This window comes from Liolophura sinensis, chromosome 6 (assembly GCF_032854445.1).
Source record: "Liolophura sinensis isolate JHLJ2023 chromosome 6, CUHK_Ljap_v2, whole genome shotgun sequence".
NCBI classification, from domain to species: Eukaryota; Metazoa; Mollusca; class Polyplacophora; order Chitonida; family Chitonidae; genus Liolophura; species Liolophura sinensis.
Window position 1 is genome coordinate 45,942,916 of NC_088300.1, and position 21,511 is coordinate 45,964,426.

The 21,511-nt window shown below is 39.8% G+C and overlaps 1 protein-coding gene across 1 annotated transcript; it reads left to right on the forward strand.

Moving 5' to 3' along the window:
- Nucleotides 1–30: 30 nt before the first annotated feature.
- Nucleotides 31–17,767, forward strand: LOC135467260 (PAX-interacting protein 1-like). The gene is given in 21 exon segments (XM_064745026.1): nt 31–208; nt 1,648–1,797; nt 2,505–2,548; nt 2,975–3,035; nt 3,541–3,654; nt 5,379–5,620; nt 5,753–5,985; nt 6,348–6,394; nt 6,396–6,440; nt 8,104–8,199; nt 9,472–9,606; nt 9,947–10,068; nt 10,880–11,064; nt 11,391–11,434; nt 11,979–12,073; nt 13,218–13,314; nt 13,922–14,090; nt 15,458–15,558; nt 16,015–16,161; nt 16,439–16,514; nt 16,669–17,767. Coding segments are annotated over 21 exon segments (2,415 nt in total). The 5' UTR covers nt 31–112; the 3' UTR covers nt 16,785–17,767.
- The last annotated feature ends 3,744 nt before the right edge of the window (nt 17,768–21,511 follow it).

The window sequence follows — 21,511 nt, forward strand, 5'->3', positions numbered from 1 at the left end:
ACATCAAGACCAGTTTGGGACAATATAAAATCGGACTGACGCCAAATGCGGGAAAGATTGTGAAAATGTGAAGGTGTTTTGGGGTTGGATGAAAACAAACTAGGGTTTCATTATGACTGCCGACGATTCAGAGGAAGCAGAAAAGACTGTTGCAAAAGATTTGTTCAAAGATGTGAAGTACTATCTTGTCGGGAACATCAGCGAGGAGGTAATTGCAGCTGGCTATTGCCACACACAATCTACCGGGCAACCAGCTTAACGAATTAGACTATGCTAAATTGAGGACATGAAGTGTAAGTGAACAGATGCACCTCCTCATGTCTCTCAGCTCTCCAGCGAATTAAGCAAAACAAACTGATCCAACTTACCTTACCTTATCTTCAAAAATCTTAGTGGTCATTTTTTCAGAAATTCACATTTGATGCACATTGTGTGAAACTTAATATAAATTAGTTATTTTTTATATGCCATGTCATTTTATACCTGTTAACAGCTGCATTCCCCCAGAGCAGCACCCAAATTAATGTATGTTTGGTACTGGGGTCAAACCAAATAGCCAAGTTTCGCAGTCAGCCTTTCCCTCTGTCTTGGTGAACCACCACTGTTTCAAACCGATGGTTTAAAACTGTCAAATATGCTAGGCCTATTTGTTCCAGTGTGCAAACTACATCTGGGCATGAACATTTTCCCACAGCATCAATTTACATGTCATCATTTATAAATTTATCTGCCATGAAAGTTATGGGTAAAGCTTTTCAGATATCAGACAGCCTTGAAGAAGCATGTAAACATTAAGTACTATTCCACTTACTCGGCATGCAGGTTTCTGGACTGGGACTGCTTTGACCATTTGGCTTTAGCCATACATGGGAAGGTCTACCAGTAACCTCCAAATGGTCGTGGGTTCCTCCCACCATAATGTTAGCCGCTGTCAAAATAAGTGAAGTATTCTTGAGTACGGCGTAGATCACCAGCCAAATAAATAAATATCTGGCCTTTCCCTAGTACCAAATTTATGTTATTGTGGGCAATATCCTAGCTGCATGTTGTCATGTTGAGAGGTTAGTAGTTTTCGACCACGAATAAAAGACATGACGATATGACTCAAGTCATGTCAGTACTGTATAAAACTAGCCTTAAGGGAGACATAGCCATACATGTCGCCATCTTCGCTCACTCTCTGGTGCAAAATCCCATATGTTTATTTTTCTTCAAGTAATACCAAAGATCTTCTGCCTCTCACCTCAGGCACTTATCATGTGTCTCCTGTGAACATATAAACCTGCATAAATAGATGCATCACAGTTTCCTGAATCTGTCTCCTGTTAATATATAGAACTGTACAAATAGATGCATTGTGGTGCACCACATTGAAATGAAACCAGCTTGAAGAAAAGTAAATAGAACGCAGTATGGCTCTCAGGGCATGAACGAAGCTGGTTACTTGTAAGGCTAAGGGAGACAAAAACTGTTCGGCAGCCAAGATGAGAGACGGGCTTCAAGCTTCTGCTTTGTCTCTTTAATTTCCACCAAATGAGTGTTGGATATTTGTAATTCGACTTAGAGCAGAGTCTTGTCGATCACACACTGTAGCAAATCTGCATCATTTGTTTGGCTTTGGGATTGATTCTTCTAACCCATCTGCAGGTCACAACATTGCTGAACAGTGGAGGAGCGAAACAGGACAATTACTTAAGTCAGATGGTCAGCCATGTGATCTGTGACAGCACAGAAGATGATGATGACTTTTCTGAGGCAGCCGAGGCCAAGGAACTGTTTGACCTCCCAGTTGTCAGCGTAAGTAAGACTTACGTATAGGGCTTAAAAGCTTCAACAGAAACCCAATTCTTTACGTGACTCTTGCAAATTAAATCTATGGGAATCCAAGCAGATTGGAGCAACAGCTGTGGTACTAGATATTGGCTGGATTCTATCGGATTTTCTGCAAAGTGAATATATGAAAATCCATTCAGAATTCTTGAAAAAAATGCCTACAGGTTGTCAGAAGGGGATTTCTGTACTTCACGTAAAAGTTAGCAGTTTTCAAGTGAGACATTTTGCTTGATTCTAAGAGATTCATCCATGTTATAGGGGCATTTCAGTGTTTGAACTTTGAAGTTTGATTAATTTCCTAACGGAATAACTGAATTGTTTGCATACAAAGTGTCATGTTAAAATCCTTCTGCTCTTCTAAAAATGCCTTTTTACATATTAAGCTCCAGGTGAAATGCAGTATTTCCGTATAACCCTAATTGATCAACATTTTTGCATATGAAAGAGGAACTTTGAATGCCTTTTAAGCACGTCACAATTAGATTTTAGAGACTAAACTACACTAGTGTGATTGGCCACTTGTAGGGCTTCACAAAAGTGTAATGTTATCAGTTTACACAGAATAATGCCTTTAGAATATGCTTGAATAAACACCTTGTAAACATGCGAAAAAGTTGAAGAAATGCAGTAGTCATTGTTTTCACGGTCATTTCTGCTTCTTGCGTTTTCAGAGTCAGTGGGTGCTGCTGTCAGTGGCATGCAGAAAGCAGCTTCCGTATCCTGTGAAGATATCTATTAAGTCTACCAGAAATTGATATCATCGGATGACCTTGAACAATCACGATAAATGCTCAGATTTAACTGTCATATGCTAGGTGTGCTCTTACATAAGGCTCTTAGTGTGACAGTGGTTGTTTTTCCTTGACTCCCATTGGTTACCCCCACCAATAAAGTATCAAACGCTCATCACACTAGTGAAACGGTACTTTTAAAATGTTCATGAATGTAGATGAGGTAAATGTTTCAAGTGAAGAGTTACCTTTAGTGTTTGGCAAACCACAAAAATAAAAGCTTTGTTAATATTTTAAGCCTGAAAGAAGTAAGTGGTAAGTTAATAAACCTGACTACATTTGTAGCTGATATGAGTTGATGGGAAGGTTATTTTCTCTGTTTCCTTGAATGCATTCCTTAACAGCAAAAGTATCGAAACGTTTGCCCCAGAAGGAAAGGTGTTTGCAGGAGTTGTGTTATGTCCAGAACATGTACGTATGCCTGTGCAGCTTTCTCCATTATTATACATGTCATAGAGAAAAGAAGTCTTGACGGAATGTCTTCATAATTGTGTTCATGTCTGACTCTTATTCCCTTGAAATGCAAATCAAATGTTATCTCTTAGTTGTCAACAGAGGCTCTAAGCCGATTTATTCCTCAGTATTCTTTGCAAAAGGTGAAATGAGATTAAGGCTGTGGGTCTGTTATGATGGTGTAAATACATGTAATTAATTGAGTCCGTTGAGATAACTTAGGCTGAATTACACCTAAACAGCACCGTACCTTGGCTTATAGTCTGATAGCAGATATAGATCATTTTAAAACCTAAGCCTACAGAGCCCCATTATCTCCCGTGTCCCTGGGAGAGATTTATTTATTTGTATGATTGCTGTTTTAAGTCCTACTCGTGAATACTTCACATTCCTGGGAGAGGAGTCAAAAATATTATTGTGCGTGGTTTTGCAGTAGTTCTTTTAATAAGTGATTTTATTGTAGCTGGAAGAAGGGGACAGAACAAATATTTGGGCCATGGTCACTCTGAATGGAGGGGTCTGTAAAACGACCCTGAACAAAGCTACAACTCATCTTGTCACCACTAAGGATGAAGGGGTGAGATCATTACATTAACACAATGCAAAATCGTCGTCATGTTTTGCAATTAAGCTTGTAACAATTGTGTTAAGAATATGGTAAATGACCTAGTTTTGCATGTGAGTTTCTGTGGTTTACTTTTGCACGACCTGAGTTGCCAGCAAGATGACAGAAGAAAGTGATTAGCCTCCTGCCCTTTTCATTATTCTGCATGGCACTTGGCAGCTCTGGCTTCTATTCAAGTCACTGACGGTGAGGTGTGCAGGTCTCCCGACTGGCAGGCTTACATGTACATCTTTAAATATACCCATGAATGAAATCGAAGAAAGTGTCAAGATAGGCGTCTATTAAAAATCCTCAAATTCCAAACACAGTCTCAAAGCACGACCACACCAAACAAGGACTGTACATGCACAGTGTACACTGCAGACGAACCGATCATTCAGATTTGGCCTACTTGGAAGTCACCTCACACCGTTACCTTGTGAATGGTTGTCTGCTTTGAGCTCTCATGCAACGAATATGTGTACAAATGTATTTCAGTTAAAAATGAATTTCACTGAGAAATGACTGTTGTCAGCTTCCGTGTCCATGTAATTCCAATTGAGTACCGGCATGTTAGTCTACATGCACGTTTTGTTTGATTCCTGTCGCAACTGTCCTCCTGTTGCAGAAGAGTTAACTTTCCCGCATTTTGAAATTGGGACCCCTCCCCTCCCCCCCTTACATTAAACACACAAAACATAGTTTCTGAAAACAACCACGGTTAACTTTGACCCCTTTTCGGTAGCACTGTGTGCAAGTCCTGCATATCAGGAGTCAGACAGGATTTGTCCATGTTGTTGACAGTTTAGAAGTTCACACAACACTGACTGGCTGTATATCAAAATAAAGTACATGTTTTATGATTACCAGTATGCAAATAAGTCTAGGTGTCGCCAGCGACAGGTAAGATTATTTTTTGGTCTTTCGTTTGCAAAAAACACACCGTCTAGTATTTTAGACACTTGGAGATTTCAAACTGTGATTGTAAGTTGTCGCTCTACATGCAGTTTGAGTTATCATCTGCTGGTAATTGGCAAGTAAGGATTTGCGGGGTGCTAAGTTCTTTTATAGCTTTGTACATGAAGAGCTCTGCGTGCATATTAACAGATAGTTGACATGCTACTCCACATGTGCAAAGGTACTGGATGCACCTTTTGTGAAGTAATTTTTTATGTACTACATTCATTATGATTAAAACTGAGAAAACATGAACTGTTGGTGGCAGGAGCATAGACTGACTGCTTAGTAAAGCGTGGGCTTGTTTATTACATTCGGGGACTGTCCACCGCCGATGCTCTCCTGGGGCCTCCATTCGGTAAGAACCACAATGAACCCAATGAATCCTGGGATAAACCTTCAGAGTCCCAGGACAAAACTTCAGGTCATTTACCATATTATGTCAGTACTTCAACGTATAGCAGAAAACTACCATATTGCCATAGATGAGTAGCATACTTTTTGTCCTCAAATTCTATTTTACAAGAGCTTCTTCTTACTATTCAAATTCACCCCTCAAAGAGATCTAAACAGGAAGTGATCTCATGACTTTAAACAACTGATGAGCTCACCTGCATAGTTCAAAGTATCTTATGTCCGGTAGCCCTGAGATACATCATCTACAATCTACATCAGCATGTGTGCTAGAATATTGTGCATTCATTTTAATTTTAACATTTATCTTGTTTATTTATATCTAGAGGAAGTATGAAGCCTCCATACTACGAGAAGAAAGTATAAAAATAGTCACTCCTGATTGGGTGACCGAAAGCCTGAAAGCTGGAACAAAAGTGGAAGAGGCTGTCTATCATCCAAAGTTGATCCAAATCCAAAGCCGCCCAGTCCCCAAAGCCTCTGTCCCCGGAACCTGTTGTGTCTGCCCCAGTACCACCCCCTACTCAGCCCTCTGTTCCATTCACCTTCCCTTCACTGCCTGGAATTAGTGCCAGCTCTTGGCTAACTTTCCCCGGCCTCCTCCCCACAACATGCCGCTTCACTCACTTCACCACAATCCAAATGCCTATCAGTTCCCGAATCAAGGACCACTTGAGGCTCAGACTGCCCTTACTCCTAGTCGAACCCCCACCACTGAGCCGAACTCCTCCGATGAGCCGCACACCTCCCACAAGTCGCACGCCCCCGTCAAGCAGAAGCTCTCCCGGGGCCGACCCACACCAGCATTACCAAGCTATTCCATCGGATTCCCAGGGCTGCCCATCCCAGGCTGTGTTCCAGATAACGGCCGAGTAGAGCTGCCTACTGCTAAAGAGGCCTTGGCTAGAATGGTTAATAATAGGATACAGGCAAGTGGGCGGAGCATGGATCGGCCAGACAACCGACTGACTCCACCAGTGTTCCCAGTTTACCCCTCCAATCTCCAGATGCAGCCAGTAGAACATTGAGAAATATCACTAACAATTTAGAAGTGGCCACAGAAAATGGTGAGTACAGAGTGGTGCAAGTCAATTGGGTGCTGTAAATTGTTGTACATTTTGAACTCGATAGTTATGTTCTTACTTAGTTATGGCATCAAATTTGGGCGACTTTACAAGAAAAGGCAATGGGATCAAATTTCTTCTCTTTCCGAGTTTTCTCATTAGTATGTTAAATGCATCAACTTTTCCTGTATGTAAAGAAATGGTCATCATATTGAGTTTGTGTGTTTCCAGTTCCCCCAGATATGTGCCTCCTTGGATGTGTGTTCCTCATCGCAGACTAACCAAACGTTGGTTGGAGCAGATGAAATTAATACCTGGAAAAAGGTAACAAAACGGTTTAACTCACAAGATGACATATACATGTATTTGTACTCTTTCAGAAAAGGTAGTTTTACCAATGATTCTTCTGTACATTGCACATATTAGCAGCCATGCCTTGATGATGTTTGTCCTCTAAAAAACCATTGTATTGTCTGTCTACAGTGAAATTCTTCTAGAGCTGAAAAAGACCTCTAAAAATTGATGTGGGTCTCACTAAATAGACCACTTAAGACTATGCATAAATATACTTTCATTTATTTTTTGTGATTTTTTGTAAAAAGAGTTACAGCCACGCAAATTCTGAATTCTAAGGTGGGCTTTATGGAGCCTACTATCTGAGGTTAGGAACTCTGATGTCATAATAAATTCATCCAACTTCAATCACGACACTGAATGTTGGAATAACTCTTTTTACCCAATGAGTAAAAGATTACTGAAATAATGTTCCCAAAAATTCCTTTCTCTGGTGAACATCTGGGGAAAAAAAGGGTGATGTGACATCAGAGTTCCTAGATACCATCAGTATGGCTACCATAGTTTTGAAAGATTTAAAACTTTTGTCACTCTTAAAGAATTCTGAAAAAAATAATTGAAAGTATTTTTACAAACCTTACTTCATGTTTTAGCTTTGTTTTACTTTCATCAGATAAGTTACTTAAAACATGTTAATACGTGGTCAAGCTACTGTAAATGCCTTTTTATTTGCGAGCATAAACTTTCATGGATTTGGGAAGAAGACACATTTGCCGGAATCAACTTTCGCGGATCTAAACAGAATTTTTGGACAACTGATCAAAATTTAATACAGAAACGCTGAGTAATAAAACAATTCAAGCATTCAAGTAACAATGTTATCATTTAAACTTGTTGTACCTGTAAGATGTGATAAAAATTCTATACAATACAGTAACTTGATCAGACAAAGGAAGTTTAAACATGTTGTACCTGTAAGATGTGACAAAAATTATATACGATACAGTAACTTGATCAGACAAAGGAAGTTAATCCTCGTAAGCTTTTAATCTTTTGAAGACTGTTAATGTTTATAAGATGAAGCCCTTACCTGCTGTGTTAGCAAATATTCGTGTCACTCACTCCGGGAGACAGTGAAGGATTAAATGCAATATAAATAAATCCCACTGTTTAATTCTCATGCATCAGCAGTGAGAACTGTGACAGATTTGAGTAGATTTCCTTTCATAAATCATCATTATGAAAAGGAAGTTTGAAGTGTGGAAACCCCAGAGCGATGTATAGGGTGCATCGGAAAGGTGATCTGACTTGACGGCAAGTACAGTCAATGAAAAACAAAGCCTTTCTCATCGTATGTGTATCGTATCCTGTACACACCCAGTACAAATTATCGATTTGTATGTCTCTAACCACGACAATAAATCAACAACAACTACAGCATTGTGGCGATACTTAGACTGAGCTAAGTCTCCTTAAAAGAGTGTTTGAAAAAGTATTAGAACTGTAGTGCTTGTTAACAAATGTTCACACATTTCCGCGAAATCCACAAATGTTAGTACCACGCGAATAAAAAGGCGTAGTATTCCATTTGCAGTACAAACCAAAAAATCTTACTTTACATCTGTGTCCAGGCATTTGCATGTTGTCCCTCTGTGTAAAAGCTCTAACCTAAGATATCTTTCCACTCCTCAAGGTGATTGAGCAACATGGAGGTCAGGTGGAGGTGGGGTATAGCCAAAAAATCACACATGTTCTCTGCCCTTACCAACACACAGATGTTTTTCAGCAGGTATGTACTGTCAAGATTAAATCTAGGGGATACTTGGAATGAAGTAATAATGGAAGGCCTATAGTTCAGCCAATAAGCCCAACAAATCAGTGTTGATTGCCATTATGGCCTCTAAGACCTTCATTGTAAAATTACTGCGTTTTGTGCCTAATATTGTAATATGATAGCACAAAATCTATGTACATGTTATACAAATTGTTCCCCCTGCGAATCTATTTCAGTATGCATACAGGCTGTGAAAGAAAAAACTCCTTTTCTTCTGGAGTTCTGAAACTAAAAGTCTCTCCACTCTAAATCGAGTTAATAATCTACAGTTGCGGGATGCTGCAAACAAATATGATCAGTGCTGGAGATAACAATCACTGTCCTACCATACATGGACTGGGCGTGTGATCTGCAGCTCTGGGTCATTCTCTTTTGTAGACTCCATTGATAGCCGATAATTTGTTTCACCTAGACTTTTTAAACTGGATTTCTGTTGGAGAAAGTTAACTTCTTTGGAGGAATGAGGCACATCTCTTTTGGGGTTGGAAAGCCAATTTATGGGATGATTAGGGAAGGTAGAGTAACTTTCTGCATTTGTTTTTAAACAAAAAATAGCCTGGTGTTCAAGAGGAGATCTCAGACCTGCTTATTCAGAGGTTTTCATTTCCACAACATGTTTGTATATTGAAATAGTTTACTAGCAGGTAAATTTGTAATAATTATTTTCATCATTTCATAAATTTTGTGCTGTCGTATTTCCACACTAAACCCGGGATAAAAAAGCAGTAAATATAAATCTATCTCGAACAGGTCAGATGATCATGATATGCCTGAACAAGGGAGGTAATTTTTGTTAGTGTTTTTTTAACCACCTTATCTCCCTTGAAAGGTCATGATTATGTCCCAATAATCTGTTGGACTGCAAGCTGTGTGAAAAAAAAAAGTCTCTGAAATGGTTAAAAACGTATTTGGGATTTTAAATTGTGCATAAGTTAAAGCTCAGACTATGAACGAAAGAGAGATGTCATTTTGTTGCCAGTTTTGTAAAGTTAGGTGTTTGAGTATATGTACTTGTATTTCGTATTGAAGAAAGTGTGTTATTTGTAGGTGTTATGATGCGTATTTTCTGGATAGAAAATCGTTTTGAGTAAATAAAATTAGTTAAACTTAGAGCCTATTTTATTCTACAGTTCAGTCTAAATTTTAATAATTATCAGTTTCACTTTAATAATTGTGTTTATTAAGTGTTTGAGTGAATTACCTTCTTGACGTGATTCATGTTTGTAGGCTCTGAAAGATCAGCGGCGAATTGTTACAGCCTACTGGCTGAATGACTGTTTGCTACAGAAGAAAATGGTACCCCCATGGCAGGCTCTTCATTTACCTCTTATCTATGGTGATCAGAAGCCGTGTGAAAAGCAGGTATGAACTTTATGATTGTTTCGGAAATCTTGCAATTAACTCTTTTAAAAAAATTTTCGTGAAATGAGAGAAACTGCATATAATTATTTGATTTATTTGCCATAAGCATGACAAACCTGTCTTGGTTCAAAATTATTTTGTATGATGAGGAATTAAGGCATTGTTGAAATTTCCTGAGCATAATCTCAATCCTTTGTGGACAGTCACCCTTGATAGCTATTTTATATGTTAAATCTAATGGAAATTAAATGTAACTATCATTGGTTAAGATGTTGTCACTTTATAAGTGACGGTATGCTGTAAATATATTAATGTTGATGGCATGCTGGCTGTGTTACAGATCATTTGTGTGACTAACTTTGAAGGAGAAGAAAGAACTCGAGTGAAACATATGATAACATCAATTGGTGCTAAGTACACGGGCTACATGAGCCATGCAAATTCTGCACTGGTTTGTAAGAAGTAAGTATTTCACCAAGTTGTAGCTTTTGTTTTTTTTGTTTTGTTTTTTCACCTGTGATGTATTTGAGAAAATTTCACTTGTATGATGACCGTCATTTTCATCGGTGGAGGAAACTGAAGTGACCCCTATACTTTGGCAGGTTATTGGCAAACTTCCACACATCTGACATGCAGATTTTCACCCTATTGCATACTGCAAACAATACCCTGTGGTTCAGGGGATTCTTGAGAATTCGCTGCCCAAGACTTGGATTGAACCAGTAATACTTAACATGAACTTGATTTAGTTGTGTATTCCAAGATGATACTGTGAAATTCATTATGTGAGGGGGTCTATGTCTAGGGTTATTAGATTTTAAGAATCAGAGGCCAATTCCAAAAAACCTATGTAAGCCAACATTTGAAAAGACGATCAATTGCTTGAAAGCTTGTTTTGGGGCTTTAGAAATTAAAATCTTGTCCCCCTCATTTGTTTTGCCTTAAGATAAACGTGTCCAAACTAAGCCTCGTATAGAGTCTTTAAATTTTGACCTAGGTATCTGCCCCTGTTTTCTGAAAGGGTGTCGTTTAGTAATACAGCATTTTTATATGTTTCAAATGACTAAATATTATTGACCATGTGATCAGGGGATATATCTGTTATGTGTACCTTATCATCATAACTTAGCCAAAAGAGACACTTCCTCTATGCTGTCATAAACATAAGATGGAACAGATTGTTTGTGTCTTTGTTTTACTGTTATTTAATTGAAGGTGAAGGGTGTGGCAGTTATGTAATTAGTGGTACACTACAATTGTGGTTGTCTTCTAGGATGGAAGGTAAGAAGTATGAGAAGGCTCGAGACTGGCAAACTCCCGTGGTCAATGTGAACTGGTTGACAGATATCTTACTTGGTAATCTGGATGCCCTGCGCTTGCCTGTCCATCAGAAATACCAGCAATTTGGACAGGGCAATGAGTTCAACATGAACCTTAACGTTGTAGCGCATTTGATGGGTAAGACCTGCTGATGAAATGACAGCTCTTGTGGACAATTTTAGAGAAATTCAAAGTATCCAGCCGTAATATATTTCCAATATAGTCTCTCAGCATAATATGAATAAAACATAATTACGGGTGGTCTGATTTGATCATTCAAGCCTTAATTTCATTTCAAACATATTCCTAAAGCTATCCATTACTAGGTGAATCTAATGTGCCACAGGTCTTTGTTACTATGGTTTGGGGTGCGTGGTTGCCTTTTAGGATGCGTACTGCTGAATCCTCATATATACACATATTCCCTTCATATGCAGTAAGTGTTCTCGACATGTTCTTTTCAGTTGGCTGGGAGACTCCTCTTGTAATATCCAAAGATGTTTGGAAGGTGAGGGATTATGTGCTATATGTGTCAGTTCCACCTACTCAGATATAACCATCATGTACACATTTAACTGCTGTATTTACTTCGTGTGTAGTGGGCAGTTGCTGACACAATAATTTGAAGCAGCAATTGACCAATGAGGTTTCAGGCTTAAATCCAGCTCCTGCTGGTTTGGCTGCAGCTTAAACATACAAGATTTGTTTGGGACCTGGCAAAGAGCACTGGTTTATCCCATGCACTCTGGTTAAATAAAAACCCATAAACAAGACCACCAGTCCTCCCACCCTGATACTTATTTCTGATGCTGACAAATTTGTGCCTACATTTTTATATTAGCCATGGAATGAGGTCAGTGGCTCACATTGTAAGTCCACGTTTAGCTCAAGAAAGCTTGGTAATTTCAAAAGTGAGGTCCAGTTTAGCAGTTGGAAGCATGCTCTCGTTGAACATTACTGAAAACTTGCATATGGTTAATTGTCCTACAAGTGGGATTCAGTGTCATTTTTATAGATGACATTTGTTTACCTTGCTGTTGTCTTATTGACAGAGATTTGTACCCGGCACACTCAAAGCTGGAAATGATGAGAACAAACTCAAACGTAAAGCAGATGATGCAGTGGATTCTGATGCTAAAAAACAGAAGTAAGTGAGAATATAACAACCCGTAATGGAGTGATAAAGGGATAGAGAATAGATTCTCATTGGCTGGTGTGAGATAGGCAAGTTCAGACTAAACCTTGTTTAAACCGAATTTTAGGTATGGTACATTTATTCAAGCATGACCAAGCTGCAAGATTTAACACAGGAAACCCACTCTCCACTGTCAGTCAGTCAACATCGATTCTGTATCCCTTTGAGCTATCAGTGATATGTTTGCAGTCATCAAGATGGAAAAACTTGTCCTCAGCACACAAGTGCTTCCTGCACTTGAACATGTGCTTTTATAGCTTTCTGAAGAGGAGAGCATGACCTTTTTTTTTTTGAAGAATGCTAAACATTAAACCTGTATAATTGGAAGAGTGCTACAAAGGCATGTCATTATGTACATGTAGCCTTTTAAAGTGAGATGATAAAGTATAATAAACACCACTTCACCATATAGACTTAACGACGTGATATCAACCTTTCTTTGAAGGAGAAGAAAATCTACAAAAATGACACTATAGGCTGAAAAGAGGGCATTTTTTCTGTCTGGTGGTGCCTGCTGCATAATTTTGCGATTTTTCACCGGCATGCACGTAAAGCCTAAAAATGGCAAAGTTCATGGCGTCCTCCATCTTTAACACCCTGTAATTTATGCTGGGGGGTGTGTTGCCTCTCAGCCAATGAGAGTCGTTAAAACTGCCGGCTTGTTTGTGTAAACGAGGAACATACGTCCAATATTCCGGTTTCCTGATCGTCAAGCGGAAAATGAACTGTACTGTTCACTACCTTCTGGGAAGAAGAGTTCTACCAGAAATGTACGAACTGCACTTCGGCAGTTTCTGACGGCAACTCTCCCCCTAACATAAAAGACTTCAGGACTAGTTCTTAGGCAAAAAGGAGTTGCCCACAGTGGATTTTGGTGCTGACTATTCATAATTTATCAACTTGAGGTACATATTAGAATTTTTTTTATGGCATGCACCTGCGAGGAAATGCATACTCTTTTCAATGGTATTTGTTTGATATTTAAGTTTTCTTCTCCTTTAAACTTGATGACTGTTAGTGTTTCTATGCCATCAACAGAAACGTTTTACATGTGTCCTTGTCTTTGGGGACATTAATCTATGTGTTGTTGCTGCAGACTGGAGGAGGAGATTCACCCTTCAGGCTTCCCAACCTATGGACCCAGGGTCATGTTCACTGGATATGGAGGGAAGGTTCTTACTCACTTAAAAGAGGTGAGATACCTGTTAATATCACGGTAGTTCCATGTGATAATTTGTAGCTAGTGTCTTATTTATCTTAATACTGAAAGTAGACTGTAAACTTCGTATACCTTTTGGTAAATCTAATATTAAAATTGAACACTAATTGGGATTTCAGGCTAACACATGAAAAACTCTGTGCTTTAAAACAAAATTTAACCTAACTTTTATGCTTCTTGAATAATAATTTAGTTTATTTCTTATTTATTTACAATTATTTATTTTTAATTGCTTTTATTGTGCAATTGGGGCCTTTATTGTCTAGTGATTAGTGTGCTCAGCACAGTGACTCAGAAGATTGTCACCTTATGCTGGCATCCTCTCTGCTGATGACACATGAGAAGATCTGCCAGCAACCAGCAGATGGTAGTGGTTCCCCCGGTTTCCTTGTTCCATAATGCTGGCTGCCATTGTATAAGTGAAACATTCTTGAGTATGGCACAAATAATAAATTTTTTGTTGCAACATTGTATTTTTCAAGCGCAGAACAACGTAAAAGCTATCTTCCTGCATGTAGTATATCTACATTGTTCGGTTGCACAGACTGCTGAGAAAATCTTTTAACCTTTGTCTTGATCAGGTTGTGGAGAGATTAGGAGGAATTGTAGTAGATGACATCAAAGATGGCACCCATCTGGTGGCTCGATCCCTGACCAGGACCCTCAAGCTTTTTGTAGGGATCAATGTGTGCAGGTGTATCGTCACTAAGGAGTGGCTGGAGGACAGCGACCAGGAGGCCAAGTTTGTTGGTAAGTTTGTGCAGGTGTATCATCACTAAGGAGTGGCTTGAGTATAGCCACCAGGAGGACAAGTTTGTAGGTAAGTCACACTCTTTGTGGGGATCAGTGTGTGCAGGTGTATCGTCACTAAGGAGTGGCTTGAGTATGGCCACCAGGAGAACAAGTTTGTAGGTGAGTCACACTGTTTGTGGGGATCAGTGTTTGCGGGTGTATTATCACTAAGGAGTGGCTTGAGTATAGCGACCAGGAGAACAAGTTTGTAGGTAAGTCACACTGTTTGTGGGGATCAATGTGTGCAGATGTGTTGTCACTAAGGAATGGCTGGAATATAGCGCCCAGGAGAACAAGTTTGTAGGTAAGTCACACTGTTTGTGGGGATCAGTGTGTGCAGGTGTATCATCACTGAGGATTGGCTGGAGTGTGGAGACCAGGAGAACAAGTTTGTAGGTAAGTCACACTTTGTGGGGTTGTGTGTGTGCAGGTGTATAGTCACTAAGGAGTGGCTTGAATATAGCGACCAGGAGAATAAGTTTGTAGGTAAGTCACACTCTTTGTGGGGATCAGTGTGTCCGGGTATGTTGTCACTAAGGAATGGCTGGAGTATAGTGACCAGGAGAACAAGTTTGTAGGTAAGTCACACTGTTTGTGGGGATCCGTGTGTGCAGGTGTATCATCACTAAGGAATCGCTGGAGTGTGGAGACCAGGAGAACAAGTTTGTAGGTAAGTCACACTTTGTGGGGTTGTGTGTGTGCAGGTGTATAGTCACTAAGGAGTGGCTTGAGTATAGCGACCAGGAGAATAAGTTTGTAAGTAAGTCACCTTGTTTATGAGATAGGGAATGAGTGAGGCGTTAAAACAGATCTGTAAATATAATAATTAGGTCATAAGCTGTCAGTTATGAGCTGAGACGAGAAACTTAATAAATCTGCCAGTCAGCAAAGTGGTCAAATTTTCTAGTGTCCTGTCTGTAATATGAGCCATGATTAACTTCACAAGGAATACATGACATTAGCAACTTTTTGCTTTTTCTGCTTTATATGTGATCAACTGGCAAACTGAGACCGTCTGTTGAGATATTTAAGAGTAATGAGGAGTTATTTCATTACATTTGACAAATGTATCAGCATTAATCACTGCCTGTGATAAGATTTGAATTCATGTAAAATCATAAGCATCAGAAAGTTGTTCTTAATTTCTTTGTTCTTATTAAGCTGCCTATGGACAGTCTTGCACATTTAAAAATCTACATGTGTATGAAAACTTACAGCTGGTACATCAAGGAAGTGTTGAGTGCTGTCAGCTTTTATGTCATTTTATACATACCCCCTGTGTAGATCCCTTGGCCTAAGGATGATGCTAACTTTCTACTTAACAGATGAGTCCAAATATGCTCTGAAGGATCGGCAGGCTGAGGCAACCATGAATTGTGACCTGGCTGAGTCTATGAGACGCTCACGTAAACTACCTCTCTTCAAGGTGAGATGACAGGTGACCTAATGCCGTAGAAACAAGGATTAATAACTAGAAACACAGAGATTTTGAAGAATGATCATGACAGACAGGCACTTAAATAACAGGATCTTGCTACTGCCTGAATACCTGGCCTAGATTTCAAGCCTTGCTATGAAAAGATCCTTAATACCTGGAAACTGTAAAACATCAGTTCGTTAAATTCAGGGGGTCAATTCCACAACCGATTTTTGACTGAAAATAATACGCATTTTATGGCCACAGGTGTTCAAACTGAACTTTGTTAAGTTATCCCAAGTCTAACTCTTATAGCTAGAAATAAATGTGTAAATCACATCTGCTTCTCCTTTTCTCCTCCTTTACTCAGATATTGGGTGCCCATGGGATATGCCATGGTGAGAAAAGAGGCTGTCTTTGTAATACTCAAGTTCATGTACATTTCTTGCTATCTTCTCCCCCCAGGGATTGTCTTTCTATTTGACACCCTCTGTGCTTCCAAGTCGTAAAGAACTGAGTACAATCATAGAGAGTGCTAAAGGAACTGTGCTGAAGAAGAAACCCCCTCTGAAAACCTTACAGTCTGTGCGCAGTGATAAAATATCACATCCGGTATGTATGTTTTCTGATTAGTTGTGGATAAAATTTCATTAGAAATTTTTTATTATTACTGATTTAGGTATTTATCAACTCATCAGATTAACCTGGTTGCTGTCCAGTAATAAACTGAAATACCATAAACCATGCTATCACACTGTGTTCATAAGCCTGCTCACAGCACAGGACAGTAAATCAGGCAATGCTGTCTTCAGGGAGCACCTCTCACAACAGTTCCTTTGTATATATATAATATATCCAACCTCTGCCTTTTTTGTTTTTGCCTTACCAGGGTTACTCATCCTATGTGATAATCAGCTGTGATACAGACATTCACTTATGTCGGGATCTGAAAGCCAAGAAAATAGGTAAGGATTTGGTGTCGTTCACTTGTTGGTGTCGTTCACTTGTTGGTGTTGTTCACTTGTTGGTGTCGGATGGAATGTTCTTTTTTGGATTCTTTGATCATTTTGACTGATTACCTGGTTATATTTTTGTAATCACTGTTTTTCTTCGTTTCAGCTGTTCATAATGCAGAATTTGTTTTGACGGGCGTGCTGAGGCAGGAGGTGGATTTTGAAATATACCGTATGCCGGGCTTTGTATTTGAGTCCAAGAAATCCAAGGCTGATTCGTGATCTTTATAGTGCATGCAGTGGTGTGGTTGATGTCACAAAACAGAATTATATGTAACCTGTGGGCTTACAAACTATGCAGTAGTGAAGTAATGTCAAAAAGATGTCTGCCTAACTGCTGCCATAAGGAAGGAACCATGTCAGCCCATAGATATCTTTTTGGGCATCGGGAAAGGTGGTGTCGCATGTCGCGTAGTTATTAAACAACAGTAAAATCCTGGGAGTATTGGTTCACCAGAGAACATCTTCAGACACCTACTGATTAGAATGTAGCACTGACTGCAACAGATATCTGAGAAATGTTACACCCACTGTGTGAGTCTTTAATTGACAGACATGGATCACAGAGGTAATATTACAAGGGAGTGAACTGATCATGAATGTAACAGGAGTTTTAGCAAACAGTAAGAAGTCTTTCTGATTGACTTTTTGTTTCTTTTAGAGTATGCTGGATTCAGAAACTAAAATCAAAGCATATGAAAACAACAGCATTAAACTTACCTGAACGCATCCATGCCCCAGTTAGTTGAGTAACTTCTGGTGACTGGCAGGTGTGTCAGTCCATGTGGCACACCCCTGCAAGTGTGCACTAACTAGTGTGTGCATTACTCCTGTGCTCATATTTCAGCTGACTTCGGCTAGATATTTGGGAATCCATTTGTAATGTGGTGCAATGAATGCAGCGGAGCATCTTTGATTGAAGAGATGCTGGATTTTGTAAACAAGTCAATAAATAGCATTTTTTGTATGATCCAGTATTATTTTCCAATATTGATTGTATATAGATCACTAATGTATTAGTCACCTATGTACCTATAATAGTCTACACAATTCATGGTGTCGTCTACACATTACAGCCGTTCAGGCCCTCTTCTGGACTGGCAGCATAATGAGACCTACCTAGATGGAGTGATCCTGGTTTACCCAATGTGGATGGGATCACTGATAGTTGTGAGGTAGTAATTGTAAGAAATAGGACGGATATGCAGATAGTGAGCCATACTTTTTTTTTCCACCTCAGTAACTTTGAGTTAACTCTTAAGAGAGAGAATCAAGTGCTGGTAGCTGGAATTTATTTAACAGTATGAGTCTTAACTGACTGAAAAAATGCCCAATTATTAGTCTGTCTCTTAGACTCTTTTGATATGTATTTTAGATGGTATTTCGTTTCAAACTGACCTTTTCAGAGTTATCTGAAGCGATGAGTTTCAGCCGCATTAATATGCCATTTCACGGAGTTGATCCATTCCTTGTGAACAAAAGCTGACAGCCGACACAGTTGATGCTACACCAATTTATTATTTACATTAAATCGCTGCCTGTTGATTGATTTTTATGTTATGGAGTGATTTGTTTATTGATATTACCCGTATTTAGTTACTATTATACAAGCAGACACCTCTGTTAAGATGAAGTTATGTGCAGCCAGCAACCAGCACAGTTATGATATTGCATGATTGTGTCACCTGTGGTGTTCATGCTTCTGTTCAAGTATTTCAGATAATTTGGTCGTATGGATAAACTATTGTGTATCAGATGCCTGATAGATTTATTTATTTGTACGTGAAATGTGTACATAAAGATAATTCACATTTATTATTTACATTTTATATAAGAATCTTTATACTACAGGTGTCATCAACTGAAGCCATGCATGTCTCATCATACAGCTTGTAATAAAGTAAAATTCATGCCGTTCTGTATGGACATCATTGGTTGGATATCTCTTATTGCATTCACATTCATGAGGGCGGAGCGCTAGTGGGGAGCTCACTGGCTCAAATGGTCAAATTGCTGGCTAACTTCCACGATTGGGCTCTTGAGGTCGTGTGTTCGAATCGACTTCTCACAATTTGAGTGAAGGTTTTACTTGAAGAGGTTTCTGAGGTACCTGGCGAATGTTGGGGGCATCCAGAGAGCCTCATTCTACAAACCTCACCGCCATCATACAAGTGGCAGAATTCTTAAGCGCGGCTTCAAACACCAATCAGTCAACCAGCGTATCATGAGGTGGAATACTGAAGGCACATTGTAGTTTCCATACCCACATTCGCTTGTTTTGCAACACAACCTTTTAACTGCTGTTCGATTATCTTCAAATAATGATATATGGTAGACCTTGCTGCCTGCTTAGGGTGTAATGTGGCACTTAACAATTTTTCAGGGATATGACGGCGAAGGAGCTCTTAGAGTGTGTTTAACGTGCCTCCTTGTTTGCAGGACGGATTTCCACCGCTCTTTTATCTAGTGCTGCTTCACTGAGACAACTTACCCGAGCCATTATACTGATACGGGTCAACCAGTCGTTGCACAATCCCGTTATGTTGCCTTCTGAATTCGAAAAACTTGACGGCAATGTTTACCGAACAAAAATATAATCGCAACACTTTTTTATTTCACAAGATAATGATGTGATTTTTGTCAGTGTAGTACCGAGGGTTGACCAGGAACACAACCTTACACCAGTGTACATTCCATTCTCCTAAACCAAAGCGTTGTTCATTTCAAGCCTATTCATTGTGTATTCACATTCACAGTTGCAACAAAACCCTCGAAAGCATGCCATCAGCATGCTCAACGCTGGCATGACCCTTCTAGAGCTGTCGCCAGTGCCCTTAGCGTTAGTGCGTCAACGATTAGTCGTCACCGAAGACGTCATGAAGAACAAAGACAACAAAAACCTCCATATTCTCCTTCACCACCTCCGCATCCTTTTCAGGCCAGCCACTGTCACATCTAATGAAACAGTCGGGTTCCATAATAACCGGAATTCTGCTCAAACGATTTGGAATTGCTAAAGAGAAGCGAATTAGCGAGCCCATATGCCACTCTAGGGTATACACCTTAAACCTGCGCAACGCCAGAGTCGGCGCGATTGGGTTAACATTCATGTTCGTTGGCCTTTAGCGCTATGGCGGCGTTTTATGTTTTCAAATAAATCCCGTTTTCAGCTAAGAAGAGCCGATGGTAGACAGCGTTTGGCTGCGGTTCGGTGAGTCTTATGCCAACATATGGCCATAGCATTTAACTTCATTTCATCGATGGTAACTTCAATGCGGTAAGACACTGTGATGAAATCCTGCGCCCAATAGTCGTCCCATTTGCCCGACGTAACATTTCAGCACGACAATGCCCGTTCAAAATCTGGCTGCTGTATGCATAGCATTACTACGTTGAAGTGATCAACTGGCCAGCGTATTCACCCGAGCTGTCCCCAACTGAACCCCTGTGGGATGTCCTCGACCGGCGTGCTCGTCTGGGACTTCCAGTTCCGGGTAACATTGTGGATTGCTTTTGGTCCTCACACAGGAGTGGGAAACCAACCATTCCGCAAGTCACAATTGATTATCTCATCAGGCCTGTGTGGTGACGATGTGTAGCCCTACAACAGGCAAACGGCGAACATACTCGATACTGAAGTGTGGAATTTCCCAAACTAACTCCACCCCGGTTTCATAATCTGCCTCAGTGCTACCATCGGTTGCCCATTTCGATCAGTTATGGAAATGTATTGCTAAGAGTCCATTTTATGCTCCCCTGACAAACTGTAGTGAAAGGAATTTTAATTTTATCAAAATATTGGGTGTTGCGTTTATACTTTTGTACAGTTTATATGTTGCATCCCATTATATTTTTGAATTGGGTCCAAATACACCGTTAATCAGTTTGTGACTAAACTTAGTGAGAAAACTGACATGAAGTATGTCTTGTGGTAATTCAGGAAGGTACAACCATACGTGTTTGTCTTGTTAGATTTTTGTGTACAGTGTTAGTTGATTTTATATGTACGCATTCATGAGATATTAAAAGCTGTCGATAGATTCAAATACATCAGAGGCTGAGGGTGGTTAGCGGGTTAGCGCGGCGCAGGACCCAGGAACCTGGAACCTCTCACCAATTCGGTCGCTGGGGGTTCAAGTCCAGCTCATGCTGGCTTTCTCTCCGACACGGAAAGGTCTGTCAGCAACCTGCGGATGGTCGGGAGTTCTCCCCGATTTCCTCCCACCATAATGCTGGCCAGCGTCGTATAAGTTAAATATTCTTCAGTACGGCGCAAAACACCAATTAAATAAATAAATAAAAAGCATCTGTTGTTCAGTGCAGTATATATTGGAGCTGTCCCAGAATTTGTGATGCTGTGGGCTGGGGAGTATTACGGTTACCATCCTTTTTGATTCTTCGGTTAAAATGAAATATACGCATCATCAATCAGCCGAACGCAAATCTTACTTGTTCTCGAGCCGGATACAGCTTTCTTTGTTTAAATACTGCCGTAACATCAATTCGTTCTAAGTAGTATATACATTCGCTGAAACAATAACACAAATCCCGTGTGGATTGAATAGTGTTTATATTGCTACACAACTGTTATTTGTTTCCACATTTTCTTCACCCATTATGTTGGGAAAGTCGTCTACATGCACCTACAGATCCACGTTTGTTCAGATTTTACAGGTGGCTATAAATGAGAAAACCATATCGGAATGTCCCAGATTTTTTAAACTATTCCTGCATTGGTGAGGCCATATATTCTCTGTTCATATTTCGTTGTGCTATATGAATTTTTGATAACTGATTCCTCAAATCCTGCCATACACACCAAGAAACTCAAATATGTCGCAGGCCCTATAGCTATTTTGTCATCTACACAGGAGTCCCATAGCTGCTTTGTCCTCCCAAGTTTTGATCCTGCTAGCCCACGTCTTCAAATCGTCTCGAGAACCTCCCGT